At 42.4% G+C, this 9,311-nt stretch overlaps 1 protein-coding gene across 1 annotated transcript; it reads left to right on the top strand.

Moving 5' to 3' along the window:
- The first annotated feature begins 2,326 nt into the window (after positions 1–2,326).
- Snrpe (small nuclear ribonucleoprotein polypeptide E) lies at positions 2,327–8,069 on the top strand. Its single transcript, XM_008830366.3, has 5 exons — positions 2,327–2,463; positions 2,867–2,893; positions 3,862–3,924; positions 5,903–5,981; positions 7,855–8,069. The coding sequence occupies exons 1-5, from the start codon at positions 2,410–2,412 to the stop codon at positions 7,908–7,910; spliced, it is 279 nt and encodes a 92-aa protein (XP_008828588.1). The 5' UTR covers positions 2,327–2,409; the 3' UTR covers positions 7,911–8,069.
- The last annotated feature ends 1,242 nt before the right edge of the window (positions 8,070–9,311 follow it).

Below are 9,311 nucleotides of genomic sequence, written 5' to 3' on the forward strand. Positions count from 1 at the left end.
GGGGGGGGTTCTTTGGGATTGGAGATGGAAAACTAGGTAGCCATACAGAAATCGTAACAATGTATTAGTCCCCAGATATACTAAATTCCAGATGGCCAAAAAGTCTTTATGTGGGCCAGGTGTAGTGGAGCATGCCTTTAATCCCAGCAAAATTAAAAAATTAATGTCTCAAGAACTATTTTTGGTCTTTTTTGAGACAGGGAGACCTGTGCTATGGTGCCCATGTGGAGGTCAGAGGATAATTTTCAGGAGTTGGTTCTTTCCTTCCACCTTTACATGGGATTCAGTGACTGAACTCAGGTCACCAGGCCTCCCTGGCAAGCGCCTTTACCTCCTGAGCCATCTTACTGGCCTCACAAAATCATTTTTCTAAACAAAACATAAATCAGTTAATGGATGTGTTTATAGTATTCAACTCACCAAAGTTTAGCAATCATTAAGTGCACAAATGGGAAAATGCAAAAACAAGTAGCTAAGCATCTTTACATTTGGGTGGAATAGTTATAGCAGCATGTTCTATTCATGCTGTCTTTGAAGTCAGTAAATAGATCTCTGCACATGTCTAATGTTTGGAGCGGGACAGGTTTTTTTTTTAAGAAGTAGTTATGTCATGCATTTTATAAGTTTCTTGTAGTTTATAAACAGCTTTCATTTTGATATGTTCACAAGGTTGGCACTTCTGGTTTTCTCATTTAAAAAACGACCTCGGTCAAGCAAAATTTGATTCTGTTATTTGACCTAAGTGGTGTCTCCTCAAACATCAGTCTTAGGCACTAAATGAAGTCTCTTCAATTCTTAGCTTCAATTTCCTTATTGTAAAGTGAATATTCCAACTAAAATAAAATTTGAACTAACACATAAACCATGTCAAAACAGAAAGCTGGAGAGGTTCATCTGTTAATTTAGGTACGCTTAATTTCAGCTCCTCACCTTGCTAGATGTGTTATCCAGGGAAGGACATGTTTTAACAGAGACTAGGCCTTTAATATGTACACATGGACAGATGGGTCCTGACTTAATAGTTCAACTTAAAGGTGGTATGAAAATAATATGCATTCAGTAAAAAGAATACTCTGCATTTTGATCTTTTCCCTGGTTAGCCATTCACCTAGTAAAAGGCTATGTGCTATGTTGCTAAGCTATGGTATTGGGTAGGCTAGGTGTATGTACTTTATTTTTTAGTTTGTATTACATGTTCATGCATGTGCACATGTATGTACAGAAAGCCAAAGGAAATCAACTGTCCTCAATTACCTTCCATCTTATTTTTTAAAATTTTGTGTGGGCTTTTGCATGCAAGTGCAGTGTCTACAGAGGCCAGAACAGGTCACTGGATCCCCTGGAGCTAGAGTTACAAGTGGTTGTGAGCCATCTGACCAAACTTGGGTCCTCTGGAAGAATAGCAAGTGCTCTTAACCCCTGAGCCATCTCTCTAGCCCCATGTTAATTTTTGAGTCAGGGTCTCACACTGAACCTGGGGCTTACCAACTTAGCTGGGCTAGTTGCAAGCCCAGGGATCCTCCTGTCTCTGCATCCCCAGTGCTGGGATGACAGGCATGTATGTCACCAGTGTCCAGCTCTTACATGGGTATTCAGGTCCTTATTCTTGCACAGCAAGCACTCTATCAACTGAGTCATCTCCCCAGCCCCTATGTACTAAATATATTTTTGATTGCGAGCCTGAGCCTTTAACGGCTGCGCCAGCTCTCCAGCCCGTACTAAATATATTTTTAACTTATATTTACAACCTACCATGAGTTTATCAGGTTGTAACCCTCTGGAAGTCTGGTTTTGTTTGTTTTTAGACAGGATACACAACGCTGAGAGGGATTTGAGCCCACTTTCAAGCTAGATTGTCATTTTCAGTTGCCCTCTTAGCAGTTATTCCCATAAAGGTGATGAGAGTTGAAGCTATTACTGGAACAAACCACACCTAAATCGCTGCTTTAGGCATTTATAACTCAGATGGTCAGGAGCCCAGACCAAGGGCAGTCTGCAGTTGGTCTGGACAACCTGCCGCCGGTACCATTTCCACCATAATGCTGCCACCAAGCCTAAATTCCAGAACAGCTCCCAGAAAGCACCACCAAGACGGAGAGGATGCAAGTGGACAGTTTTGCCTCTAGAAGCCCACTCAGGCCACGAGGCAGCGCGAGCACAGGCGCCCGGCCCGGGCGACCGCCGCCGCCACACTGGCTTCCAGATGGCGCTGTCGGACTGGCCTCGGTTTAAAACAGCAGCGGGGCCGCAGGCGGAAGCTAGAAGCATAGAGAAAAAGCCACTCTCTGGCTAGAGGGACGATTCCCAGGAACCGCCGGGGTCCCGATGCACTTCCGCTTCCAGTTCTTTGTTCCGGAAGTTGCTTTCTGAGGCTGCGTGTCTATTCGTGTGGTCTTTGTGACTCCCACCATGGCGTACCGCGGCCAGGGCCAGAAGGTGCAGAAGGTGATGGTGCAGCCCATTGTATCCTGCGCGTCGTGTGGGGCCTAGGGGCTTTGGGTCCGTGGAGGACGGGAGCGCAGGCCGGGAGCAGGCCCGGGCGCTGACCCGCCGCTTCCCGTGAGGCCCCGGGGCGGCCAAGGCTGCGGGAAAGCGCGGGGAGTTGGAAGCGCGGGCGGGCGGACGGGCGGACGTGTGTGTGAGGCTCTGGCTGCGAGTGGAGGCGGAGTTGGCACCCCGGAGGTTTCGGGAACCGAAGACAGCTGCGGCCAGTGCCGGTAGAGGTTTTAGGGCGCTGCCGTGAGCGCCCCAGTATGGTCACTTCTGGTGGCCAGCAGGGGAAAACGTCAGGTGAGGGTTGGTTAGTCCTGTTCCAGGGAGCAGATTCCATGCTCTGCGTGTGTTTTCCTGAATCACTGTGGTGCAGAACCTCATCTTCAGATACTTGCAAAATGTACGTAAGTTCCTTGTTTCCTTACTGCTACTGAAATAAGAGTTGGGTTTACTTGGCTATTTGTATCAACTTCCCTGGTGGTTGTGTTTTAGAGTTTAAAAATGAATGAATTCCCGAGATTGGGACAATGGAGGGGAAGGTTACACGGAAAGCTCTTAATGCAATAAAAAGGTTTACATCTGGGCCAGCTTCAGGCATGCACACAGTTGTCACTACTCTGCAGGGGAAAAGTTACTAATTGCACAGCATTAGTAAACGTGACAGTAGCAATTAGATATTGCTAACTTTTCCCTTAGGAAAAAATAGGAAGACAGTAAAAAAAAAGGAAGGGTAGATTGAGAAAAGTTGCTGGCAACTGCTGTTCTTTGGAAAGATTTTTAACTGTAAATTTTATAGTGTTATCACATAGTTGAAAAATAATTTTAAACCACTGCGATTTTTAATTGTCAGAATTGAAATTAGGTGTGTGACAAGGAAACTTGAAAACCTAGGGGGGAAAAAGCTGCATCTGGATTTTGCTCTGGCAGATTTGAAAAAAGGACTTGCTCAATAGAGACAACTGCTTTGTACTTCACTGTTAGCATTGATACAGGAAGTAGTGATGAATTAAACCTCAAGAGCTTATGAAAATTATTAGTTGGGGCAGCCCCGTAGTAGCATTTATTAGATGAAAATGTTACCAGTTCCTAGTTAAAATTTTTGGCTTTTGCGGGACATGGTGGTGCACGCCTTTAATCCCAGCACTTGGGAGGCAAAAGCAGGTGGATCTCTCTGAGTTTGAGGCCAGCGTGGTCTACGTAGTGAGTTCCAGGCCAGCTAAGGCTACAGGGAGAACCTGTCTAAAAAAGACAAAGAAAAAATAATTCTTGGCTTATATTCACTGAACCTTTAGAAGATGTTTATTATGGGTTCAAAACAACTGAAGTAACTCGGTTTATGTTTTAAAAACATTCCTATTTTTATTTCAGAGATCTCGGATTCAGGTGTGGCTGTATGAACAAGTGAATATGCGGATAGAGGGTTGTATAATTGTGAGTACCTGGACTATTTTTCATAGAGAAGTTTGTTACTAGTAAAAGATTCACGGAAAATGCAAGCCAGAGCAATATGCAAACAGGCAAGGCCTTAACCCAAGGAAAGCTTTTTTAGACTATTTTGCCTTGTCCTAGTTTGTTTCTCCATTGCTGTGACAAAGTACTCTGACCAATACCAACTTGGGGAGGAAAGGATTTATTTTATCTTACATCTTCTGCATCAGGGAACCCAAGGTAGAAACTCGAAGCAGGAGCTGGAGCACAGGCCATAGAGGAACGCTGCTTACTGGCTTGCTCCCCTGGCCCATGCTCAACCTGCTTTCTTATATAACATAGGCCCAGGGGTGGCACCACCGGCAGTAGGCTGGGCCCTCCTACATCACTCAACAATCAAGAAAGTTCCCCCACAGACATGGCCACAGGCCTGTCCAATGGAGGCAATTCCCCAACTGAGGCTCCCTCAACCCAGGTGTGTCAAGTTGACACTAAAGAGAGATGGTTCAGCAGTTAAGAGCACATACCATTCAGGACTGGGGTTTAGCTCCCCATATCAGGTGGCTCACAACTGCCTATAACCATAATTTCAGGGGGAACTAATGCCTCTGGCCTCTGAGGACACCTGCACTCATGTGCATATACCCACACTCATAAACATAATTAAAAATAAGTCTTTTTAAAAAAAGTTTTTCTTTAATATTTATGTGCAGAGGGTTTCAGATACCTTGGAACTGGAGTTTTGGAGGGTTGTTAAGCCACCATGTGGGTTCTGGGAACCGAACCTGAGTCCTCTCTAAGAGCAGCCAGTTTTCTTAGCCACTGAGCCATCTCTCCAGCCCCAGAAAAGTATTTTTTTAAAAGAAGGTTTTAGTAGTTTTTGAGGTGGGGTCTTGGCGATGTAGTTCAGTCTGTCCTTGAACTTGAGATTCTACCTCAACCTCCTGAATGCTAGAATTATAGGCCGCATCACTCATGCTCAGCTGCAATATTGTTTCTTTTTATGTATGTGTACATGTTCATGTGGAGGCCAGAGGTAAACAGCAGGTGCCTTCCTCTCCACCTTATTTGTTGAGACAAGCTCTCTTACTGAACCTGAAGCTCACTGATTTGACAAAACTATGTGGGCAGCAAGCCCCAGGGGTGGTCCTGTCTCTGCCTCCTCAGTGCTAGGATTACAGATGTGTGTCACCGTGCCCTGCTTTTTTCATGAGTGCTGGGGAGTCAGACTCAGGTCCTTAAGCTTGTATAATAAGTACTTTACTGACAGCCATCTCCCTAGCTCTCCAACCCTTTCCATTATGGGAAGAAAAAGAAAACATTTCTGCTGGTATTGTTAGGATACTTTGATATTCTTTTTAGATATCAGATGTTCCATCAATAATTACTTTTTCACCAGTTGGAAAACAAACATGGTAGTATGCTGTAATAGTATTTGTAAGGAACAGTAGCAGTGGCAGAAGGTAATTTGTGTGCACAGTACTCTGTTGGGTAGGTTATACAGGATAGGGAGAGGCACTGCCTAGCATAGCTAAATCCTAAGTCCAAAAGATTGAAGAAGTACTTGGATCACATTTTGGCTGCTTTTGTTATTTAAAAAGAGACATATTGGTAAAACACCTGCCTAACAATTGGAAGGCCCTGGTTTAATCCCCAGTACCATCCAAAACAAAACCAAAGAAAAAAATAAATTGAAAAATGCCCTAAGAGTGGGGTGTGTTACATTTGGCCAGGCATGATGGCACACACCTTCAGTCCCATCACTTGGGGTAGAGGCGGAAAGATCAGGAGTTTGAGGCCATCCTTGGCTACAAGGCAGGTTTGAGATAAGCCTAGGGTACATAAGACCCTGTCATATATATGAAAATAGAGACTTCAAGTGTTTGAGCTGAAGGATGAATTCCTAAAGTTGGTGTATCTGTATGTGACCTTTTAGAATGGTTTGAATATGATTTACAATGACTTGTGATTGACTTTCTAGGGTTTTGATGAGTATATGAACCTCGTATTAGATGATGCAGAAGAGATTCATTCTAAAACAAAGTCAAGAAAACAGCTGGGTAAGAATATAGTTGACTTTACAGATTTCTGTGTATTTCACTGGCAGAACTGAATGACCAGTAACTCTGTTCATGTTTACATTTGCAAAGTTATTTTGGAAGATAAAGTACACTTGAGATAAATGCTTTATATGATTTTTATTTTATGTGTATGAGTGTATTGCCTGCATGTATGTAAGTGCACCCTTTTGATCGATGCCCGGGGAGTCAGAAAAGACCATTAGATCCCTGGAAATGGAGTTACTGACAGTTGTTAGCTTTCATGTGGTTGCTGGGAACTGAACCCAGGTCCTCTGCAAGAGCATCCATGCTTTTAACTACTGAATCATCTCTCCAGCCCCATTTATTTTTTTTGAAAGAGTTGTCTCATGTAGCCCAGGCTAGTCAAGTCTCAATCTTGCTATGTAGCTGAGAATGACACTAAACTGATCCTCCTGTCTCCACCTCCCAAGTGCTGACATCATAAGTATGTGCCACCATGCCCAGCTAAGGTGTTAAATATCATAGTCATTACTAGTGTTCACTTATATTTAACATTAAAAAGAATTTTGACACAGTTGGCTGCTTCTCCCTACAACATTTCAAAGGATCCCTTGGTTCTGTGACAATTTTTTTTTTTTTTTGAGGCAGGGTTTTCCTATAGCCCCAGCCTACCTGGAACTCGCTATGTAGACCAGGCTAGCCTGAACTCACAGAGATCCGCCTGCTTCTGCCTCCCCTAGTGCTGGGATTAAAGGCACATGCCACCACACCCCACATTCACCATATACTCGTAAATGTGCTGTTGCCTGTGTCTTTAGAGCTCAGATTCAATAATACTTTTTCTAAGAAGTCCAAGATTTAATTTGGCTTTGCTTAAGGTGGGAAAAGGCAGAGTATGGTGTTTGGGTTTCTTGTAAAACATTCATTAGTGGTATTTTATGAATGTCTCACACACAATTTCTTAAACTCTGGTAACAAGGGATCTTTAGGGTTCATGGTCTATAGAGACATTGAATCATTTAACATCTCATTGACTTAGTTTTTATTGAGGTTTTTTTTGTTGTTAGAAATGTTCATTGTGGGGGAGCTCATGAGATCAATCAGGTTAAGAGCATTTGCTGCTCTTGCAGAGATCCTGGGTTCAATTCCCAGCATCCACAGTGGTGGCTATGTGCTTTAAGATCTGTAACTCCAGTTCCAGGGGATCTGGTGCCCTCCTCTGGCCTCCGTGGATATTGCATGACACAGGTGCACTTATATACATGCAGGCAAAACACCCATGTACATAAAATAAAAAATTTTTAAAAGTACATAGCTCACTAATTCATTTATCAATGGTAGAGTCCCTAGGGATTCTCTGGAACCTATTCTAGACAGTCGGAAAGTAGGTTCCAAGAAATGATAATGTTCGATTTTTGAGATGGTCTCACTCTGTTATAACCCAGGGTGACCTTAAACCTGACATCCTGCCTTGGCCTCTCAGTTCTGGGATTACAAGTGTTTACCATCTTTCCCAGCAAGATAGAGTCATTAACATATTAACAGTTCTGAAGAGGGGATGAAAAGATGCTGGCATTTGTCAAACTTGATCATGCACCTCATTTCTAAACTTCTATAAACTTAGCACTGGGAATTACTGGATCAGGCCTTTTCAGTTGACCTAGACTATGAAAACTACTTTTCATTAAAACAGTTCTATTTTAAGTAGGCTATTATTGAAAAGATACATATCTGCCATTAAACCTGATGGAAAACCTTTCAAAATAGGGAAACTTAAAATGTTCACATACCTTTCCAAGAGAGAACTATCTCAGAGTATTGTTCAAAAACTAAATTCTGAGGCTAAAAGATGATTATATCTCTTTATTAACAATTTTTGTTGTTGTTACAGGTCGGATCATGCTAAAAGGAGATAACATTACTCTGCTACAAAGTGTGTCCAACTAGAAATGCTCAAGGAAGTGAGAAGTTGAGAAGGCAATATAGTTTGTTCTTTTTTAAAGGTGTCTTCTGGGAGAATAGTTTGCAACATTTACTCATATTGTTTTTCACGATTCTTACTTATTATCAGGTGACAATAAATGCTGTGAGATTGTTTTTGTTAAATTTTTACATTGCTTCTTTGAATCCAAGGGTAAAAACCTTTTACATAGTGGTTCTTTTAGCTGTTGATACTTAAAAAATTCTGATGGATTGCCAGTTGCCCTGGGCATTTGCTTTTCTCAGAGCGTGAACCTGTCCATTCTTGAGGCAAAGAATAAGAATTCTATGTGACAAGTAAGCTTCTGATATTGGGTGGGGGTGGCGAGGCAACAAACCAGGGGTGTTGCACCAATTATTCATTAGTTCTTATCTGGGGATCTGGAAGTATAGTTCAGCGATAAATGCTTACATAGTGTGCATGAATTCCTGGTTTGATCCCCAGTATTACAAACAAAAATTACTTTGGATGCTAGAACGCTAGATTTCTGAGTACGTTAGTTGAGGACATTTTAACAGCTCTACTGTTTGCCTCACACTCTTATTGAGACACTGAGGTCTTTGAGGATTTTATCACTGAGATCAGAATAGAGAAGCCAGGCATGCCTATAATCCCAGCAGAAGAGAGACTGAAGCAGGAAGATCAGAAGTTCAAGGTTAGTCTGGGTTGCATAGCAAGACCCTGTTTCACAAGAGTAAACTGAGGAATATTTGACTGTAGACAAAGAATAAGATACCTTTAAAGTACATTGAAAATAAGTGATTGGTTAAGACTTACTAAGAAAAAAAAGACTAAGAAATAGGAAGGGCACATTTTAAGATTGGTAGTATGGAAAAGGCCACAAACAACTGGTAAATTGTTAGAAATATAGTAGCATATTGGAGAGCCTCATTCTTTAAGGATTTGGCTAAAACTCATTGAGTGATAAAATATGTTTCACTGGGTAAAGCATCGGCCATGCAAGTGTGAAAAGGAGTTTGGACCTCAGAACCTGCATGAAAGCTGGGTGGGTGTGACAGCCTGCTTGGGAGACCAGTGTGTGGGAGGTGGAAACAGGTATCCTTGGTGCAAGCTCTGGGTTCAGTAAGAGACTTCCTCAATATATAAAGTGAAGAGCGAGGAAGACACCTGGTATCATCTTTGGACCTCTGTATACATGAACACACAAACACTTGCACACACAAATATACACATACACAGGAAAAAAAACACTTTGTTTTCCCTTTTAAATATTTTTTTACATTTATTTGGAAGGGGGAGGGTGAACATGGTGTGTGTGTGGAGGTCAGGGGGCAACTTGTAAGAGTCCCTTCCAGTAGGAAATTGAACTCAGGTAATCAGGTGTCATGGGAAGGTCCTTGACCCGC

The sequence above is a fragment of the Nannospalax galili genome, unplaced genomic scaffold (genome assembly GCF_000622305.1).
Source record: "Nannospalax galili isolate Female #2095 unplaced genomic scaffold, S.galili_v1.0 scaffold113, whole genome shotgun sequence".
Taxonomy (NCBI): Eukaryota; Metazoa; Chordata; class Mammalia; order Rodentia; family Spalacidae; genus Nannospalax; species Nannospalax galili.

Bases quoted from the DNA above. Each gene is read 5' to 3' on its own strand.
- Snrpe (XM_008830366.3), top strand. From the start codon at position 2,410: ATGGCGTACCGCGGCCAGGGCCAGAAGGTGCAGAAGGTGATGGTGCAG. The intron at 2,464-2,866 runs GTATCCTGCGCG...ACTGTGGTGCAG, and splicing joins AGGTGATGGTGCAGCCCATT to AACCTCATCTTCAGATACTT. The intron at 3,925-5,902 runs GTGAGTACCTGG...TTGACTTTCTAG, and splicing joins GGATAGAGGGTTGTATAATT to GGTTTTGATGAGTATATGAA.